At 39.3% G+C, this 22,169-nt stretch overlaps 1 protein-coding gene across 18 annotated transcripts in view; it reads right to left on the bottom strand.

Moving 5' to 3' along the window:
- The window catches only part of LOC131794744 (kalirin), a 99,690-nt gene that overhangs the window by 24,663 nt on the left and 52,858 nt on the right, over nt 1-22,169 (bottom strand). For 13 of the 18 annotated variants that reach the window (XM_066160191.1, XM_066160190.1, XM_066160186.1 and 10 more), the window contains 22 exons: nt 20,256-20,447; nt 19,033-19,368; nt 14,148-14,507; nt 13,374-13,493; nt 12,627-12,818; nt 12,003-12,368; nt 11,404-11,538; nt 10,570-10,761; nt 8,389-8,531; nt 7,570-7,636; nt 6,835-6,941; nt 6,494-6,563; nt 6,144-6,236; nt 5,861-5,953; nt 5,453-5,497; nt 4,253-4,330; nt 3,937-3,972; nt 3,510-3,656; nt 2,906-3,007; nt 2,421-2,520; nt 1,764-1,842; nt 1,588-1,651 (listed from right to left, as the gene is read on the bottom strand). In XM_066160191.1, the coding sequence (XP_066016288.1) occupies nt 1,588-1,651; nt 1,764-1,842; nt 2,421-2,520; nt 2,906-3,007; nt 3,510-3,656; nt 3,937-3,972; nt 4,253-4,330; nt 5,453-5,497; nt 5,861-5,953; nt 6,144-6,236; nt 6,494-6,563; nt 6,835-6,941; nt 7,570-7,636; nt 8,389-8,531; nt 10,570-10,761; nt 11,404-11,538; nt 12,003-12,368; nt 12,627-12,818; nt 13,374-13,493; nt 14,148-14,507; nt 19,033-19,368; nt 20,256-20,447 (3,117 nt within the window). Of the gene's footprint in view, nt 1-1,587; nt 1,652-1,763; nt 1,843-2,420; nt 2,521-2,905; nt 3,008-3,509; nt 3,657-3,936; nt 3,973-4,252; nt 4,331-5,452; nt 5,498-5,860; nt 5,954-6,143; nt 6,237-6,493; nt 6,564-6,834; nt 6,942-7,569; nt 7,637-8,388; nt 8,532-10,569; nt 10,762-11,403; nt 11,539-12,002; nt 12,369-12,626; nt 12,819-13,373; nt 13,494-14,147; nt 14,508-19,032; nt 19,369-19,980; nt 20,137-20,255; nt 20,448-22,169 lie in introns of those variants that run through there. The other 5 variants (XM_059112293.2, XM_066160184.1, XM_066160185.1 and 2 more) reach the window with 5 other exon arrangements.

A 22,169-nucleotide genomic window follows, 5' to 3' on the forward strand; every position in this document is an offset into this window, starting at 1 on the left:
AAGATGCGCGCTTTGTCCGTCCATTTCGTGGACTGTTCATGATCTTAAATCAATCGCTGATTCAAAATGGCGGCCGGAATAACACTTACAAATCATTACGCGACTAAGCCTGGAATATTTCACCACGACACAAAATAAATCCCCTCTGCCGACTGTCGTCATCGGGCAGACAGGGTTGTCACGTAGAGCCGATGAATCGCATAGTAGGACATAGAATGAAGAAATCCGTCTTACTGCAGATTACTTTTAAGCTTTTAGATTATCACGTACAAACAAAAAAGCACTTCTGTCCCGTGAAGCGGATTGCTCTCACATATTAACCAATCACGGATAGAGTAAAAATCATTAGTGTGACGGGCTACATGTCTGTCACGGTCATAGCCAGAGGGGGTCATGGAATGTTAAACACGAATAGGGCGTAAAATAAGTTACACCGCCTAGCTCCGATAATCGTGTAAGACGGTTAATTAAAGGATTAATTTTTGTTCTGCTTGACATCGAGATTCTTCCTTTAAAACCTTGCACAAGACCACTTGGAGATGGCAAATCCTCTCTTAAAATAGTAAAGCTTAACGTTTCAGGTTTTGTTGCGCGAACTTGCAGTAATAGCATGTCCAGACCCTGCCAGACAAACGCAGTCACCTGTTTTTGGTGTGAGGCATTCGAAGTGGTAAAGAAAATATTCCCATTTGGTTTATCACTAGAAACACACACGAAATCCCGTTATAATTTTTTAATATTGTCACCGTCTTCCCGCAATTAACAACGTATCTGTTTGTTCGAAACATGAAGGAATTTTACCGCTCTGGCAAGAAAGCCTCCGAAAGATTTAACCGTACGAAAAGAAGTTAGAGGCCCTTCGGGAAGTCTTATTTTAAAGATTTGCGTACATTCTGGTAGGATGCCCAATTTTTCAAGGCTATTTGTAAGATTCAGAGAGATCAGGATTTAATTTTTGTCGCAAGGCAAAACGTAACGGCATGTCTCGCGTTTCTTATTAAGTTGTAAAGCCGTTTTGATGGCTTGGGGATGCTCATTAAAGAGTCTGTCAAAGTGTCTTTTTATTCCCACATAACACGATTTCTGGGATGAAAAGTTTCGCCGACAGACCTTATCGATACATTCGGTGCTAAGTTTTCTTCTGACAATCATCTTAATTGTCCAGATGCATGAGCATATTCTCGTAACATCATCAATCAAACACGAGACGATACAAAAGGAGAAATTGGTCTCTTCGCCGCATTCAATGCTCATCCAAAGGCTTCAGAGAACACAATGCTTGGTGAGAGGTTTCGATCTATCACCAGCGCTAGTGCTAAAAAGCTCCAAAGGAGGTAATTTGGCGGCAATTCTGCGGTAATCTCATAACGAACTTAAGAAAGAAATGGAAACTACTTAATATCCACTTCGATCAATTGACAACTTTACATGGGAACTTAAGAAACCGGAAAACAATCATAATGGCGAAACTAACAAGTCACCATATTGTAAGAGTGATAAATTGCAGCAAATAAACTTTTGGTTTTCATCTTTTAAGTTTTTTTGTATCTCTCTCTTTTTGCCTACTCCTATCTCCAATTTTCTTACCTTTCCTTCTGGGAAGTTTTCGAAGTCGCCCGAGATGGTATCATCTTCTATAACACCACTTTCCCTACGGCAAGATAAAAGAAAACCTTTACTTCTTAAAACAACCATATACCAAGAGAAATACCAGCAACGCGCTTAACTGAAAACTGAGCTCATTAACGAGAAAGCAATCATACCGGTCAGCAGCTTTCTCCTCGCGGCTCTTCATCGAGGCAGTAGTTGTCACAGAACTGGTCGAGCTCGTCATGGAGGTCGCTGCAGAATTGAGAAAATATGTTACCTTTCGTCTTCTTTTAACTCTCAAAGCGGTCTCATCAGGACAATTTTAAAACCTTCAATTCCACTTTTGGAAAATTTTAAACCCGATTGGCTACAAACTCGTGTAAATCCATAGGTACCAGGCCCTGGAGGCGTGCATGGCGTGAAATAATAAACTCTGTCACAATACTGTTAAGAATTTCCGAATGGTGTTGGTAACTGAGTAATTCAAAAGAGGAAAAATTGACCATAAAAACTACAAAAGCGTGATCACTTCAATCCATTCAAAGAACTCTCTGCTCCAACTCTCATCCATGAAGAGTGGACTCCGGTGATGAAAACCTCGCTCTACCGTATAACATTCGGACGATGTCTCTAGCTGAGCACCTACGCACCTATCCCTCCCCTCCCCACCCTTAACCCTGACTTGTTATCTGAGTTGCCGATTGTTGGGTTAGGGGAGGGGTAAGTGTGCAGTAGCTACAATACTGACATTGTTCTAAGGAAACTATTTCAAGAGGATAACTACAGCTTTACATGATTTTTTTTGTTAGGAAAAAGGTAATTGTCCTTACTTCTCTCTCTAAGGGTACCAAACTGGAAATTCTGAATGACTTCCCTCAGTTCTTTCACCCACAGTTGCTTGCATTCCAAAGATCTTGCCTGCAATTGAATCTTTAGTTCAAAACACGGGAATGGATTAAAACAACATTGCATGCAACCAAACTTTAAAACCACTTTCACATAGAACGATGCCATATCGGATTTACACCAATTTGGATGCAGCGAGATGGAATCCACGTGATGTAATTCAACTTTGCGATCACTTAAATTTATCAAAAATGAAACGCGACACTTTAACCCTTTCACACCTATGAATTATCCTTGCAATGTCACCCTTGAATAAAGGAAATGGTCACCAATTTGGGAATCTGATTGTCCAATAAATTCTCCTCGTCAGTAACAGAGGAAATTGAATTGAACAGAACAGTGTGGAGAACATGAAAACCAGTGTTAAAATGTGTAGCGTTTAAGAGATGAAAAAACATTCCTAACTTACTTTCATGACGCGTTTATCCTCAGACTGTGGAGGTTTTCCCGTCCACACAGCGAATTTACAAGAATCCTCTGCAATGTGCTCTGTTATTCCTAACTCGGGGGTCTGTAAGAACGAGTAAATTATAAGATCATTGATTTGATCAATTCTGATTATTTGGTGTTAAAAAAAAAAGACTGACCAACAGACGGACTGACAGAATAAAAGAATGACTGACAGACTGACTAACTGACTGTTTGATTGACCGACTGACAGACTAACAAACAAATAACAAAGTAAATAACAAAGTAACTAACAAATTACTGACTAACTGACTGACAACCTGACTGAATGAATGGCTGACCAACAGACTGACTGACAGATTGACTGACAGACTGAATGACTGACTGACTGTCTGACTGACAGACTGATTCAGGACGGACACGCGGACTGATTGTCTGACTGACAGTTCGCGGAATAGCACCGCGAGAAGCACGTTCCTTGAACATGAACACAACACAATAAACCAGCTAAAGATCGCACCCCAAGCATCTCATAAGTGTTCGGTGTCCCATGACATTTTCCACTAGGTGCTGATGCAAAACGAAAACATCCTGAAATTATTTACCTTCATTTTGTTTTTGTAAAGATACTTGATCTTTCCATCTGCATCTTTAGTCTCCTTACTGAAAAGTAACGCTTGCTCGAAGAGGAAAATATGGCGTTCTTTTCCCTTTCGTCTTAGCTGCTTTGGATCAAAGACAGTGAAAGAGTCCTGCAAGAAGTAGACGCCATCTTAGAACTTCAGACAAGCTTAGCAAATAGTCGTACATTTCAACCTTCGTGCGCGACATAACGATAAGCAATTGCGGGACATGGCGATACGCCACGTGCGTGACACGATGGCGATAAGCCACGCGCGTGACACAGCACAAATTCTTGACAAAAACTTAAATGAGCAAAATTCTTCAATGCTGCAGAAAGCGAGTCAACTACTGAGAAAACGATCGCGAAACTGCAAACCTATGGAATGAATATTAAACGATTTTAAGTACCTGTAACACAACTTTTCCTAAAGAGTCAATGTTCTCCTGAAATAAGAAAAACAGACATATAATCAAACTGTAAATCTAGTTTTGTTGTTAGCACTTTGATTGCTCTATCGAGTGACGGATTATGAAAAGTAATCTCCTCAATTTTCCTGCTACAAAACAAAAATATATGAAAAGACACAAAAAGGAAGCAGCAAATTAAGAACCTTGTTTCATAATGAGAATTTCAAAATAGCATGGGTATTTTCACCAGTAGCAACTTCTACATTGCGTGAAGACTGCGCTCACGTGCGACTCACGAACGAGAAATTCAACTTACATCGTATCCGTGCAGCATGTTCACGTACATGGCGTCGTTAGCTCGTCTCGGTACGCTTAGCATCACATCCAAACCCGCCTGGGAAGAGAGTACAACATTTAGAAAAACGCGTGGTTAAGAGGCTGGGGCTCCTGTGGTGCAAGCGACCCTCCCCTCCCCTCCCACCTCACCTTCCCGTCTTGTACCAACTGCAGTGTCTTAAAACCTATTCGAGACACTCAGAGGAGCGACATTAACTGTTTGTCCCGTCTAGCACCTAATTTCTTCTTATAATATATTTTCCCTGAATCAAGGTCACAAGGGTAGACGAAACGATCACCGACTTAAGCTTTTGATTGTTGTACAAATTCTCCTTATCAGCACCTTTAGAAATGTACAAAGAACAGTAAGGAGAGTACACCAATTGATGTTATGAGAGAGTCAGGAAAAACAAGCAGCGGATGTACAACCACGCTGATTTTCCTTTTTTGATTTTTCAAGCTTTTGCACTCGCCTCCACTGATCGATTGCCTGAAACAGCATGGCAAGTGTATTGATGTTTAAATTCGCTTTTGTGATTCCGCATAACTGTTTACAAGGCGCCCTGCTCTTTTGTCTTTAAAGATGAGAATTGAAATGTCTTAAGGAGCTAAGTCACGATATCATTGAGCGAGTTTTTCTTTTTCTTTTTTATATTTTTTGAGACGTTCACAAAAAACCTTCAGCTTTAAAGATGATACAAATGTTGATTCGTTTGGGTAGAGAAAGACTAGAGAGGCAGTGATAAACCGTTAAGTGACAAGAATAGATTGAAGACGAAAATTCTATCAAGCTGAGCTAAATTTAAACATGCGCAAAGCGTGACGTGACTGTTGTAAATTTTCCAGTGTAATTAGATAAGTCTAGAACTTGATTAGAAAAGATATCTGCTTTTCCTTCTTGAGTTCCTCTCAAAATAGATGTTTATTGAAATTGTCATGCGGTTGAATGATCTTCACTCCGATATGGAAAAAGAATAACAATTTTTTTTTAATCGAACAAGGAATGAATCAAGGAGTAAATTGATCAATTAGCGTTTGTACACGCTGGTATTTATGTAACTATCAACGAGGTTAGATCAATAAACGTTTCATCTGATTGTTAAAAGTTCAAACAAGCTGTACAGCTCAAAAACCTTGTAAAAAATGCTATGTAAACAAACTATGCCTTGCATTTACATACCTGGAGACTACACTCGGATCCCTCTTCACAGCACGTCAGAAGATCCTAAAGTAAGCGACCCAGGAAGTTAGAGCAATCTTTTCACTTAGGAACAAAGAAACAGCTGGAATATTTTTTGCAAACAAGTCCCGAGCCTTTTAATGATTAAAGGTAGAAACCATTTTTTAACGCAAAGAATCTACCACACATGAAGTTTCTAAAAATTACTTTGAACTTCATTCGATAAATTAATGAAACGAGTGAAAATTCGAAAACTAAATTGTTTGTAGTACGGTTGAAGAGCTCCATACTTTGCAAAGGTTCTGGTAAAAAGGAAAAGTTGAGAGAAGCGAACAATTCTAGCTATTCTCTAAATTTCCATGAATGAAAATATTACCGTCTAGAAAGGGATATCAAATGCTACCTTACCTTTAAAAGTAGCTGGTATTTGGTTATTCTTTGAACAGGTTTTATAAGATATGCAGAGATGGATAAACCATGCCCATAGCTGGCTTGTAGATCCTACAAAAACGAAACAAGGGTTAGGTTACGACCCAACAAAGCTTCCATGATCAGAGCAGCATGGCTGCAGAATTACGTCAGGCCAAAATAAACACAGTGGATCTTAAGATGTGACCACCACAATGCAGACATTTGCATGTGAAAGGAGATACAGATAAAATTAGTAGCGAGTTATGAATTGATCACTCACCGCAAAAAAGCTCCCTCCGTGCTCGATGAGAAGGGAGTTTGAGAAAGGCTTGTTTTTGCAATAGGCCACATACATGCCAACAAACGATTCTCCCTGTGATGAAGAAATTTTAGTCGTCAATAAAACGTCATAATTCCAAACTGTCATTTTGTCCACATCCATATATGTGCAAATTAAATTCAGCATTAAGCGCTTAAGATGGCCTTACGATCGACAAAGCCAACCGGGAGGATTTTCATTAACCAGTTTTACCTCTGCACACTAAAACAGACAATCGGCTCATAATTCAAAGTGATAAGAGATAAAGATAAAATCTTTTATAGAAAAATGTAATGATGATCCTTACGTACCCATTCCTGAAACGCATCTCCAACGTTCTCAGGATTCGTTTCAAACTTCTCTAGAGCTTGCAGAAAAGTGCTGAAAATTCAATTTCGAAGAAAAATAAATGCTAGGTATCGATAAAGACGTAAAAAAAAATGCTATCTCACCACATACATTTGCCGAGTGTTTACCAAGCTTAGGATTACATGAGCAATCTTCTATAAAGCTTGGATTAAGATGCTCATTATACCACTCAAGTCTCGGGTATTAACGAATCAACACCGGCTAAACGTCGGCCCGACTTCGGTTTTCATCGGTAAGGATGGCTATGAGACGAAGTAATCTTGTCATGTAAGAAAATGCAAACCTGTTATGAAAATTGTAAATGTCCTCGATGTTGCCAAAAATTATGCTTTCTTTTCCCGCAAGACCAGGTGGAACTTCAGAGCTGTTAGACATGGCGCTGATGTAGCTCTACAAAGAAAGAGACGAGGAAGAATATCTTGCGTCAACATAAAGGAAAAGCAAGTTGTGATACAAATTTCTTGTTATACGCACTTGGGAAAGTAATGGTTGGTTTAACTGCAACTGAAGCCAAATCAAGTGTGCCACTTTTAACGAATCAGAAATCAGATCACCCGCTTTTTCTTTCCCGTGTTTAAAAAGGCGTTAATACAAATCTTTCCCGTAACAAATCTTTCCCGTTACAAATCTTTCCTGCCTTTGGCAACCTGCAGCAGTCAAATCTTTTTTTGGCTACAGCTACAAGTTTTTTTGGCGCTGACCACAGGTGACTGTTTTCGCGAGCTTGCTACCGATTGCGCGTTGCCTGATGCATGCAACTAATTTCATCGTTTTATTTTTTTTTTCCGAAAAGAACAATTGAAAAAAAAAGGATTCTGGCTGCATAAAATTGCTTCATCGCAGAGTTAACCTTTCTTTAACTGATTTATATTTAAAAATAGCGGTAACTACAAACGGAGTAACAAGATGTCAAATAATCTGATATTACATGTTCGTTGACGCTCAAATGATTGGTAAATGTCCCTAAGCATATCTTATGCTTACAATCGAAAACAGAAAAAATGACAAATATTCTTACCTCAATTACGCACTTCAAATCCGCCACATACGTTCTTTCCGTTTGGAGCAATTCGTTCATTATAAATCTAGCGAGGAAGAAAACAAGAATTTCCATCGTTTATGCAAAACAGAGATTTTCTGTACTGGCTTCTACGGTAAAACTTTGTCAGTATTGAGAATTTCAGTCATTAGAATTTGATTACATTTGGTAATTAGCAGATCGCTGGAAGAATAAGAAGCTACGCTAATCTTGTTATAAAAAGTATTGACAAAGGTTATTTTCATATTTTGACAGTGTTGATTTAAGCTTCATTAACAAATTAACAACAAAACAGTTGAAAATATAATTTAACTTTTTCTTTGTTCTTTTTAGAAAGTCAAATGAAAACGAAGACTTCATACAAAATAAAAGAACTACTTTCAAGTTCTCTCGTAGACCTGGAAAATACCTTCTCTGTGCAAACTAACAAAAGGGATTAAAAGAACCATTCTTCTCTGGTAATTTTTCAAAATCCGGAAACAATGTTACCGACAAAAAATTAAGCCGTTCTTTCGTCACTCAACCGTACAAAATATTTACAATTCACCAGATTGTCTACAGGATAAAACTCACTCAGAGCAGCTTAATAAAAATAACTTTTTCCTTTTTCTATATTTTGGGTAGCTTGTTATAAATTTTGACACGTCTAATTCAATATTTAACCCAAGATTAGCTGGTTCCAGATACTTTCTATTGTCCAACTGTAAGCCGTGAGTTTTTTTTAAGGCGACAGTATAAAAATGCAGTGACAAAAAAAGCCCCTGGAACAAAGGAGGTGTTCTATTTTTTTCAACTCACTCTTTTCGCTTCGCAGAGCGTCTCTTTTCCTCAGTCATTTCATGGATACCGCTGTCCTTAGAAGTCTCCCTTAAAGCAAACGCTTGCTGTTGTTGTTGGCCCTGTGTGTGTAGCGACTGCAGGCTCGGCCATTCCACATCATCCTGACAATCAATACAAAGTAACGAAGAGAACAGAGTCAGTGATCGATAACTGGATAAATTGGACTCCTCATCGGAGAAATCATCGTAGTAATCGTCGTTGTGGTCGTTCGCCATTTTCTCTTCCTCCCCGAATGACTACCTCTGCCAACACGCTAAGCCACCTTGAGTTAATCACGCGGTCATACAGTAAAGAACGAGAAACACACGCAAAACATCACAACCATTTCATTCGCAATCTAATGGTCGCGTTGGTCCACATTTGTGATATGTAAGTAAATGTTTTTCAGGACTTGTGTTCAGGATCCTGGTAAATTGCGCTCAATTTCGCGAACCAGACACTCCTTGACGAGCAAACACGACTCGCTCAATTAAAACGCGATTTTCACATGCTTATTAGCGCGCGAGTCCTGTTGAATTGTCCACAAAAGAGTGTCGAGTTTCACTTCACTACGATCAAAACAATTACAATCTGTCGCTCAAGGAAACGGCCGAGTCAAATTTCGACCATCAAAATCCTGCCCATCAATTCGTCGAGTTTCCGTGACAACTGCGCAACTCATCGACGTATTCTCGAAAACTGAGGAGCTTTTGAGGCAAATCTTCTTAATTCAAGGAATTTACTTTAGCGAGCACGTAAAGGCACCGGCAAGATGGCGGCATGTCTCGCCTACAACCTCTCCTTTCCACCACATATCGATGTTATTATCAGCACAATAGCCAAAGAGTTGCAATATTAATTAATAATGGAATGCCGGTGGTTTGTGACGATCTGACAATTCTTAACGCTTCGGGGAAGACCAAATACAAAGACAGGAAGAGGGCCACACGCGGTTTCTCCTAAAGCGCCTCCACCTGCATTTTCTACTCGATATTCATAAGACCGTTTCCGCAATATTTTAACCGTGAAAAACACTACTTACGAAAAGCCAAAACAACCATTGGAACAGTTTTATTAATTTTCAATAATTCCACGGACCACTCGTTTAGCACTGCCAAATGATTTTAAAATTTAATATCACCCTTTGTTGAAAACTTTTAAATGCGTTGAAAGGCTTTGGAGAAATAGTATCTTTTACACTTATGGCTTACGCTTAATCCGTAGTTACCGGCCTCGCTTTCGCAGCTGTAAAAATATCAACTTACTGGAAACCTACACTCAACTCTCGAAATGTTTTCATGTTCCTAATTTTGGGTGCGTTCGGAAATTATCTGGGAAAGTCATGCGGCGCAGATAATTGAAAAGTACCACAAATTTTCTAGCAGGAGATTGTTTTTGAACATGGTTAAAATTCTCGTCCCGCAATTTACATAAAACTGACACGATTTATAGAAAACAGCGATTACATCAATTTGTTGATTTGTTGCAATACAAAATAAATGGGCTTTTAGTATAAAAGACTAGTTTAGTACTAGTAATATTAACCGCAAACTATTGACAACATGGAATGAAAAGACTTCTTTTTAAGAGGTTTTTTAATGAGTATCATTTGAGATAAGGCTGGTAGGAAGCTTTTAAAACAGTGTTCGCAGGACTTTTGGCGATAAGGAAAATTTTGGTCAGCCGCTTCTTTAAATAATCCGAACTATTCGTGGTGTTGCTAGGAAGATAACAGATGATCCCAAAACACAAAAACAAACATACATCAAGAGTTTTGATCTAAAAAAAAATGTTTCAAATCATTGAAAAAAAAGTAGGCGCGAAAACTCCGCTGGTAAGAAAAGAAGAGAAGGAGTGGGCAGAGATTTATCCCTTCAGTGGAACCTTAACTCAAGGGGCACTCTCAGGACTATCAAAATCGACCCTTAATCAGAGGTCTCTTTGTTAAAAGTAACATCTACAAAGGTAATAGAGTGGATCTCTGGTCAGGGGACATACAAGTGACTTAAAAAAGTGTTCCCTGAATGGTAGTGTACCTCCTATGAAGATATCCCGTTTAAAGTGCCTACTATCAGCCATTCAGAATTAGGCAATTTTCTCAGTCGTGATTAAGAAATCAAGAGTTAATTAAACGTTCCCAGACATGAAAACAAACAATACCTCGTGTTCCGAAGCAGTATATCCCAGCTTGTTCTCGAGTTTTGCCCGATATTTTTGCATCCGTCGAGCAAAGTCTTTGTATCTTTTCTCAACTGCCGTGGCCCATTGCCTGATTCCGTCACTATGGTAACAGGATTTGGCTATCAGTGTTTCCGCTTGGTGTAACATGGATTTGACTCTCTCTCTGATTTGCTGTGAAAAAAGGAAAAATAGAAAACAATGTTGGAGTAAAACAGATGATTGGCATGCTTATGAAGTGGATTGTCTGTGAAAATCAAACACAGATTAGCCTTGGCTGAACCCTCGATTAGTTGAGACGAGCCAAAACTGAGCGGGCGAGCGAAAGTCGACGAAGAAGGCAAAGGAAAATGATGGAGCTATCCATGGTCTGCAAAGTTTTTGGTACCTCTTGCTCGTCGCGCTTTTCTGTTTGTCTTGCTTTTCCGCTCGTAGGCATAACCTGACTGTTTGGAATCGGCTGTAAAGAGTGAGTAAGTCCCCTGGCAATTTTGACCCAAAGCCAAACAGATGGGGTCACGAGATTTAAGCACATTATCAACTAGGAGATTTGTCTTTGAAGTAACACTACATTCTTAGCACTAGCCAGCGGAAAAATTCTTGATCATCAGTTGGCAGAAAATGTTCTCAGATCTTGCAAGGATTAGGGTTGGAGAAAAACAAGACTCGAATGGCAGTACCTTCAATTCTCACTGATGTTGCTTGAGTAAGGTGACTGTACCAACAGACACCAAATTATTTACTCTCGAAAGAAATCAAAAAACGTAAAAGCAAAAGACAGCTAAGACATAAGTGAACCAAAAAGGTTTCACACACCAATTCATATACCTCTGAAGCCTCCTTGAACTCTTGGTGTTCATCTAAAAGCTCTTTTGTTTGAGCGTCTGAGTCACCTTCTCCCGTCCGACTCGACAAATAAAACTCGCCATTTTCATGAATCCAATCCAGTGCCTAAAATGACAAATTGACATCTTTCCTAAGTTACAATTATTACAGAAAACGAATGACAGAAAATATAACTCTACGGATTGAACACTGAGATTTGAGAGGAAGGACTATCCATCCAGAGGAAATTACTTCAGAGGGAAGCCAACGTATGACGCAGTTCATTATTGCCTGTGATTGGCCCTATGAAATACGCGTAGGTGTCACTTTCCCGCTAAGTTACCAATTCGCTGAAGTTCTGAATGAACGACTTATGCGTGCGATACGACTGGTGGATGGGTAATACTTAAGAATACTAAGAGAAAGGTGGTTTTCTCGTGCTCAGTTGCTCTCTAAAGCAACAGCGAAGACTGAGCTCGATGGACTGACAACTTTTTTCAGTCGCTTTCCCACCAACTTCTGTATCTTTTCCAGAGAACAAATGCTTCTAGAAGCAGAGAAATAACATCTTTTCTTTTTAACAAACACACCTCTTTAGCGCACTGTTCCAGCTCAAGAAACTGCAAACAGTAATCTGCTAACGTCCGTCTAACGTTCCAAACTTCTAACACTTGTTGTTCCTGCGCTTTGAGTTGTTCTTGTGATTCCTTAACTCGCTCAATAGTAATGTCGGGACGCTCACTAGTTAAAGGTGCGATCGTAGACAAAAATGAGTCAGCGTTCCGCTTCACGTCCAGCAGGCCTGTGGCGATGGATTCCTTGTCTTCGTCATAGCTTTGGACGATGGCTTTCATAGCTTCCAGGCGTTTCATCGAATCGGTTTCGATCAGTTTACTACATGGATCTCCCTCTTCTAGTTTGTAATCACGAATGAGGCGGTCCATTGAAACGGACACCTGTAATAGGAATAATCACAAAAATAAAAACGCACTTTAATTTACTATGGTAAATCAGATTTACGCGAAGTAATTTTTATCTGACTGACAAGACAGACAAACAAAGACTGAGTAAGTGTCTGAGCGATTGACTGACTAACAGACGAGTAAAAATTAACCAATTTCCCTACGCAAGACAATTTCCAAATATCCGCCCATGCACATAGGCAGAGTTCCATCTCTCGTTCAAATAACGAATCGACCAGTTGCGACACTTACCTGATCTGCAGACTTGAAGAAGCTGTACGAGGCCGTGACAACTTTCCTTCTTTCCTCCGACTTGTTCATGAGCAGTTCCCATCGTCTACTCATACTTCCCGCGCAGTTCCGGATGGCCTCAGGATCAAAGTGACCATCTTTAATTAATTTGTCGGCGCGTTGCCGAACTTCAGTGGCACTTTGACATGTTTTCTGCAAACATAACAATCAGTTAAAATACGCACTTGCTGCACGACCCTAAGGCGGTTTTATCAGTACCTTAAACGTAATTTACCATGTTTCCTGGTCGTCAAAACATGGCTGGAAGAGTAAAACCACAAGAATTTGCCAGCAAAACTACCCTAAACCTTTTGACCCCTAAAAGAGACTAGCATCTAAATTCTCCTTACAATGTCACCCCTGTATCAAACATTAACGTCATGAGAATAAAGGAAATGATCACCAACTAAAAAAGCTCTAGATTGTTCAACAAATTCTCCTTGTCAGCACCTTAGGAAATGTATAGAGAACAGTATGGAGAATATGCATACTGATGTTCGGGTGCAAAAGGTAAAACAGCGTTACAAGCAAAATACACAACAATACACAATATTACCTTGGCAAGATAAATAAAACTTATAAAGAGACAAGGATAAAGACAACAAAACAATAAAGGCTAAGAATAAAAATATATAACTAAGGAACGCAAATAAAGATTATTAAAACTTGACTGAAAGACTTCTTAAAAGATTGCCTAACATTTCACACCTCAATGGCTCTCTGAAATTCCTCGTGTTCTCTTAAAAGAGCCTCTGCCTCAACGAGTGATGTCCCAAGTTCGGTACTGGCGTAAAGCATAGCCTCGCCATTCCGTACCCAGCCGACAACCTACCGAGAAAATACCGAGTCAATCGCGGACATGACGTTAAACTAGAAAAACTTAATGTCTTAACGATGTCATTCGAGATGTAACTGCAATGACTTCTTTTTGATTGAGTAACAGAGGGAAGCACTGAGAATATTCATAACTCATTTAAATTGTCCAGTGCACCAATAAGCTATTCCTTGAGAGGGTCGAATATCCTTATTAATGTTTTCACGAGCTACTCGCGATATTTTTGGCTATAGAGAGGTCATTTCTAGGAACTTGGGTTTTTTTTTTACTCAGAATAGAGCCTTGAAATGGTCGTTCGTTTAGGAAGAAAAACATTAATAAGGCATGATTATAACAAGTAGGAATAAAGATGGTTATGGATGCAGAGGATTCACAAGGATTGTAGATTACGAATTTGAAAACTGATCTTGAGCCGTACTTTTTCAAGATGGAGAAACAGTGAAGCAGAGGTTTTGGTAAAAGCTAGTTACCGGCGGTTGACCGCTGCCCATAAGACCTCTTACCGCCGTCTGTTTAGCCTGTGCACAGGCTCTCGCGTTCGGTTTCGCCTAACGGCCCCTATACACAGCCGCACACTTCATCATCAGCAGCCGCTTACGAGAAGGTTTCTAACAAACCTGAGTGAAATGATGAATACTTTTTCTCACCTGTTTTGCATCACTCTCTAATTGGCGTAAGAGCAAATTCTGTTCCAGTTTTATCTTTCTCTCCTCCGCCAGATCTCGTAGATCTCTCCTTTTGCGATGTAAAACTTCTAGTAAATTATGAATGTGCGATTGAGCGTCTATGTTCTCTAACGTTAACGGATCCTTCACGCGCAGTTCTATCTCGGATTGTTTTAAATAATCTATAAGTTCCTCGCCGCGACAAAACGTTCTCATGGCGGCGTTTTCAATGTCTTTCATTTGCTCCTCAAGATGGGCGAGCGACTGTTTTGCTCGAGGTAAATCCAGGGCGACACTTCCTTTTTCCAAATGCTCCTCGCAAATTTCCAGACGATCTTTCAGCTGAAAAGCAAAGGAAAGAAAAACCTGTTACATAAGAGGTTGCTATGAGAAACCAACAGTTGTTTAAAGAAGCTTGTTCTGCGGTGACCGAGTAAATATTTATTGAGGCTCGATACAAGAAGTGATTACATGATTATCATATGATTAAGACCATCAAAATTCCATCACGTCGATGTTGGCCGCTTTATTCGAGAGATCTTCTGTTACAGCTTGGGGTCAAAGACGGGAAAGAGACTGTGTAAACGTTGTTTTGAAATTTCATCGTCGACTTTAGGGATAATTTCAGTATAGTTTAAGCGCTGAATACAAAATTTGCTACGGAAGTTACAGATGTTATGAAGAAGAGGAAGTCTCTCTTCGCCGACAAATGCACCACAGCGCGTTGCTCAGAACCTTCTGTTGAGAGGCGCAAAAATATCTAAATCGTGAATGAAACTCAAAAAATGATGGTTTAGAGAGAGAGTAAACAATACAGAGGCGATCACAAACCAAGAAGTAACTAAGATGGGCAGGGATGGACAAGATTTACAGCGATTGAAAATGAGGAGCTCGACTGCTACAAAAGTGATTTGCCACGATGCTCTGAGTTGTTTGTTGAGACGTGCAAAATTACTTTCATCGTGGAGGAAACTATACATAATTAGTTTAGTGAGAAGGCAAATCAAAAAGTAGAAAAAATAACACATTCGAAAGAATAAATTAAGAGGGAATGGAGATACCGACGGGTAGAAAAGATTACATCGGATTTCAAATTACATACTTCACAGTTTTTGGCTAAAGTCGCTCCTTCGTGAACATTCTCCTCCTGGGAACGACGTTTTCGGCTCGCAAATAACAAAATCGGTCTTGAATTTAAAATCTACACGCAGAGAATCTCTAGCTTGCGAACTGTTCTGAAAGCTGCCAAAGAATTCAGCTTTCGAAAGTCACGACTGAATGTTGAAAGGTTATTTTCATACGAAAGTGACACAAAGAGCCTTACAACATTTGAATCTTCTTACAACGACAATACAAAGCCAAAAGTTATTGACATGTTAAGGCACCTGTTTCGTCTAGCCATGGCTTTTCTGATCTTGGTCTTAAGAGCTCGTTAATCGGCCATTTAACACCAAGGAATTCCATGAGCTCATTCTTGGCGGTCGAATGAATAATTTCATCCCCAACAGCACAGATTAAAAAAGATTTCTCGTCCCCAACGACTATTTTTGTATGTTCTTGCACGCAAACAAAAGTTTTCAGTATATTCTTGAGGTATTTGTCGAGTATAACATGGACCTCGTACTGGATTTGCTCATGAAAACGTTCCAAAATACGAACAATTAATCAAAGCTTCAGTATGCACGTTTAAGCACAGGCGTCCCCAGCTCACGTCTCAAGAAAAAAGCGAAAGATTAAGTTTCGGACACACATCACACAACGGGTGACCCTTTCATGAATAACTAGGGTACATACACGTCCGCTAGTCAGGAAACGTGAGCTTGGGACACCTGTGGTACAAGTGGTATTATCACGTCGTGGATGAGGCCTCTAAGCAATACTTCCTTATGCCATTTTTTTATATGTTCTACACGGAGGTAACACCTTCCACACGTACGTCTTGGGAGAAAACATTAAAATCAAAGCTATTGAGCATTAATTTCATGAGGATCAGTTTATTAGGCTGTAAAAATGGTTCTAAGTTTTAAGTTTTAAGTTTAAGTTTTAAGTCTGTGGATGAGACCCCACTATGTGAACATTCAAACGAAAGCTTCTGAGCAGTTTTTATTTTCATGTATTGCTGTTTATCATGCTGTTCGTGGCGCTCTTGTTCCTTTGGAATCCATGAATGAAACCTTGGTTTTGATCATTCAAATGAAAGCAGCTACTGCGCGGTGAGCAGCACTTGCAAGTGGTTTTGTTTGTCAAGCTGTACAAAGTGGTTCTGACTTTGACGTCTGCAATTGAAACCCTAGTACCTAACTATTCAAATGAAAGCGACTGAGCAGCGCTTGCAAGTAAGCTTTAGCGGGTGGAAGAAAGTTTAGTAAATAAGCAAGCAGTTCTAACTTTAGAGCCGGTGACAGATGAGGTCCGAGACAATCTTCATATGGTAGCAATCATGCCACACAAGATCAACAATTATCTCTCCGTGGATCAAATAATTGTATTAGCGGATCTTCTCTTCACTTTTCAGATACCGTTATGACAATTCAGCTGATACGATAAATTATTTGATCGTTTCACTTCAAAGATCAAAATTCAATTCTTTTCAAGGTCTGCTGAACGCTGCTCACAATTTCGAATATGAAAATTGGGTGTTCACTTCTACATCATATGGCCGAATTTTCTTTCTGGAGTGTTTCAACTCCTTTCTGCTTAAAAAGTTGTTGTAAGAAATATCTCTGCTCACATTTAAGAGTGGGAGGGTTGAAACTCTGTTGGTACGTGCATATTGTAAAGAAATCTTTACCTAGGTTAGCACGCGGCACACGACATCTTTTGCCAGGCCAGACACCAAAATGTCTTCGTGTTGAGTGAGATTGACCAACTAAAGAAGTACTTCAGGTTTTCAACATCATATAGAATTTCTAAATAAATAACTAACGATCGATGGAGGTAAACTGTTTGTTTTGCTTTTGGCCCAAATTAGTTCGAGTGCTATATTACCTTGGAAAACGAGTAAACTGCACTTCATCATGAAAGCTTTTTTAAATATTCTATTGCTTCATTTTTGGAAAATACTGAGAGAAGATACTCCAAATTGACACATCAACTATAGGCTGACGATATGTTACACTCTTGTACACGTGGTACTGTTTACCAAGCTGTACAAAGTTTTTGACACATGAGACTAGGTCCATAAAAACACAGAACGCGTAAATCCAAATATACCCTCCAGATCAATGTTTTTAAGAGGTAAAAATTCTAAAAGACTCTCAAAAGTTCTCCAAATGATATTTTTGACGTCAGGAATATACCTTCCGACGTCTTAGGGTGAAATCATTGACCTGAAGCCGAATCCTTCGTGCCGTGCAGTAAGGCTAATTTAACTTGACAGTAAGGCTAACTTAACTTGACAGCTTTAGTTTGTCAATAGAAACATTCAAGCGAATCAGCGATTAAAAAATTCCTTTAAAATCACTACAACACACTCACAATTGGTTCTTACCGAAAGGGATTGTGACCTTTGAAATGGACACCATTGACGTGTAAATCTTTTGAAATTGATATGATTACTTAAGACAATACTTGTTTTCATAAACTTTCCAAATAAGAACTAAACTGCCTTCGTGAAAAAACTCGCAACCAATACATATCGGCGTATTATCCGCCCACAAATTTTATTTCTATTAGAAAAGTTCCATTAGCGTTTAAACAGCTTCTTCATGTTAAATGGGGGTCAAAATTTAACCCTCTTCTGCTAATAGCTTCGAACAACGATATTCTCAACTCCACAGCGGACACTTAGCTGAAAACGGAACGCACTCATCTGTAACAACCTCATTTCAATGAGTCATGGAAGTTAAAAATGTAAGATTTTAGTTTGATAGCTTAACAGTAAGTAAGTCATAAAAGGCTCCTTTCAAGGAAAAAAATTCTAGGTCAAGAAAATGTGAATGAACCTGTAAAATGATCACTTGCCGGGTCGAAAAAAAAAACCCGTATATTTTCATGGTTCGACGGCCGTGCAAGCTTATTCGCCCAAAGATCTCGGGAGAGCCGCGAGAAAAAATTCAAAAGTATCTTCGTTTAAGTGCGAGTAATATTTTGCGATAGCCGAGGGCTGAAATATTCCAAAGCGGAACACACAACAAGATGTATTGTGTATCAAATTTCACTGTGTACGTACATCCCAAAATCCTCGTATCGATTGCCGACTTAATGTTTATTTACATTGCTGCTTGGAACAAAGATAAGAATTCTAATGCATAATGGATATTTGAGTACGAAAAGTTCTGTAGTGCAAATTCCAAACAAGAGCCGCTAAATATAGACTCGCGCTCCGCTTAGGTTGAACAGATAAGTCTGTAAATGACCGTAAGGAAGTCTTCAACCACTCGGGTGAAAACTGTTTTATGTATACGAGTTAATAAACTGAGAAAGCGCTTCGTAAATGAAAACATGAGGCGTAGAACAATAGCATGCAAACAACAGAAAAATCCGAGCACGCAATTTCATAAATGTGACCCCTAACATCGTTCTAATCACCTTATGACGGATTCTACGCGAGAATTCCACTTCGAAAAATCCTATTTAAACCTGTATATTCGCGAAGCTTTAAATCTATTGCTACATTCCCGCTGTGAGACAAGTTCGCAAATCCGGCTCAATGCAAAGACAGGAAGAACACAGACCAAACTCTTACGTGTTCTAACACAGTACCTGTCAAGAGCTACTTGCACCCAGGCTAAGTGATTTTAGCTTTTTGCATTGTGATCGCGAAACAGAGTGTAAAGGAATGTCGCCCACTTTCGCTAAAAGAATACATGATTGGAGTTTAATTTCGTGCATATAACACTACAGGGCGCTTAAGGAGATACCGTACCAGTTTTGCAGATCTCTCGAATTCCCGCAGTTGCAACCAACACTCTAATTGTTGTCTCCTTCGCGTCCATGAATGTTCAATGGCTCTCCGTACTCTGTCAAGTTCTTTGATAACTTTCTCCACATGCTGTAGCGAACTCGAGTCCACACCATCAGAGCTGGCAAGCTTGAGTTCCTCGATGATCGTTTCTCCTTCATCAATGGCTGTGTGAATCGAATCCAAAGTTGCTTCCCCCTGGTGTTTTAAGTTCGTTAACACAGTAGCAATGTTGTCCGGATTGTCGGAAACCTCTTCGAGCTCTAGCTGCGCTTTTAGTTGCTCCACCAGTTCAGAGAGCTGAAAAAAAAGTGATGATAAAGTTATTACAAAAACCACTGTGGAGTCATCGTCCGTATCAAACTCAGCCACACTCATGTTAAACATTGATCACGGGCAGTGCGCGTGTGTGAGTCGAGAGTAACACCGCAATAACTGGACAGATTTTTTTCTTAGAGGAGAGGGCTTGCGCGCTGCGCTCGATAGCTACGCACCCACACTTCCTAACCAGGCCTTCTCATACATCGTCACAACGCAGCGGCTGACACAAATCTGTATATCATTGCATATGATCAGCCATGTCAATTTAAAAATTCCAGAACCTTTGTGAATGACAGGACGAAGATGGACGTAAAATAATAGACCAATAAAACAGTGTAACAAGACAAATTATGTCACAGAAGCGGAGAAATGATTTGGACTCGTCCCTTTCCTGTACTGAGCTGAAGCAACACGTACTCAATCAAAAAACTGAACGATCTTTACAAAAAGGAATTGTTCTCAAACCACGACGAATATGAAATTCGCGCTACTGAATGAAGACGATTTTCACAAGATCGCCTTTTACATGTTAGATCTGACATTTAGAGCACGTACAACTAAAAACATGTCTACAAAGGAAGATGAACTTGCCTGATGTATGCACGCGTTGCATACTTTCAGAGGTCTGATCAGGGCGGTAGGAAACATGTTAACAAATAAAGCAACTAAGTGTTGTCACACAGACGGACTCAAGGACTCATAGTGCGCGCAAAACGTTTCGTTGAAAGAACGAAGCCATGTCGTTTCTCACATCCTGAGTGAAATTCGACCGCGTTGTTGTCTACACCATATGACACAATATATGACCTCCTGGAACGATCGATTGATAATTAACTTTGATTGAATTCAATATGCGAAAGCATTACCTTTTGTGTCCGGGAATAGAAATTGACAGCTAATTTCAGCAAAGTTTTCCGTCTGTTCACCCGACTGATAAACTCTTGGACGCGCTGTTCGAAGTAGTCAACGCGCTTTTGTATTTCGTCCGGATTGCACTCCCCTGTACTCGCCAAATGGCGCGCGGCTTCGAGTAGTTTAGCTGCATTTGTGTAGGTATTCTGAAATATAAAACCGCAAACATGGTGAAGCGTGATGCAAAAGTACTTATTTCTAAAATAAGCCGCGAGGCAGACGTGTTGGATCTATCTAAATCGGATAACAATACTTCAGATTACAGGCGACTATTCCCACCCATCTGCATAACAAACAATTTTTCACACGATTTCCTTGAAAATACTTCCCGAAATAAACTCGCGGCCTCATCTAACCTTTCGTGAGTCTGCTAGCACCGAGCATTAATATAATAATTGACAATCATCTTAATTACCCTTATCGCTGAGTTCACAGCAGTGAAACAAGTTTGTCGTTTTATGGACAAAATTAAAGCTTTTACGCTGTAACTATTGAAGAATATGGTAAAACAACGTCAACAGTAATGTAATCTATAGATTAGCAAAAGTACAAACATATTCAAGTGGAAAGGTTATTTTTATAGCGTAACATTATTTTCATAGGACAACAAGATAACAAAATTAAGACTCGTCTATCATGTTTTACAGAAAGACGACATTTAGCTATAAGAAATGCGACTAAAACGCAAAACGGATAAATTTTCTCCGTCAGTTTAACACGCTCTAATCGGCACAAATAAAAAAACAAAATCAAAGTTATCAAAGAGCACTTAGCGTGGAGCAAAGTTCAACACTTGTGGACTTTGTGGTGAGCAAAAACACGCAAGGAAAGAATGAATTTTTACGGATTAACAACCAATTTAACTTAACCTTATTTACCCTTTAAGTAACGAGAGAACACATCAACAAATTTGCACACGGCAAAAATTAATTTCCCTTTCTAACAAAAAGTGGTTGAAATAATAAAGAATTGATTTCAACTCAGCTGTCACACAAAAATTTTAATCCTCACACCTTAGAAAACTCTTCCAAAGTTGAAAGCTGATGAACAGAATTTGATCAAGATACTGCTCAGTAGCTTTCAACTAACGGATAAAACAACAGGGTTCATTCGCCGGGGCTACAGATGTGAGAGATATGACACGCTAATTGTTACATGCAACTTTTATGTGAGACTTTAACGAGTCAAGAGACACTTTCGTAGGAAAAACTACAACAAATTTAAAAATTAAGACTTAAGAAACCCTTCAATGGAAATTATTTATTCTGTTAAGGGTAAAAACCACACTTCAGGAAGGAGCGAAAAACCCCAATCTGAAAATTCAAACCTGTTAAATTTGATTAATTTCCTTAATAGCATTATGTAATTACTTCAGACAAAGGATGTTGTGTATTCCGGATCGCAAAAGTCACTAAGACAACTGATACTCTTGAAGCGGACAATGACTATACAAGTCAGCGCCCCCTTAAATTAATAACGGCAGACATGAGACGCTGGGGTGGAGAATAAATTGTAACGGTTCCAAACTGGTAAAAAGTCGTTTAAAGGAATTGATGAAAGAGAGAGAAGATGCTTAACTGTTCGTTAAAAAAGAAAAATTGTTTTAAAAGAAATACCACAAGGGAGCAGAATCAATGAACAGTTTAAAGCTATTTCATTTCTTTCGGAAGAAGGAGATGGAACACAAGGTTTCGGCATCATTTTAAGAAATTCGATCTAAGGAGTACCCAACAAGACGTTACAAAAAAAATTTCCTGATCTAACCTGATCTAAACAGGAAATCGCGCTAAGTACTTTGTATAATTTCAGAAGAAGTAGGAAATGAAGTCAAAATGAAATCAATTCAATTGATCATAAAATTGAGAAGG

The sequence above is a fragment of the Pocillopora verrucosa genome, chromosome 13 (genome assembly GCF_036669915.1).
Source record: "Pocillopora verrucosa isolate sample1 chromosome 13, ASM3666991v2, whole genome shotgun sequence".
Taxonomy (NCBI): Eukaryota; Metazoa; Cnidaria; class Anthozoa; order Scleractinia; family Pocilloporidae; genus Pocillopora; species Pocillopora verrucosa.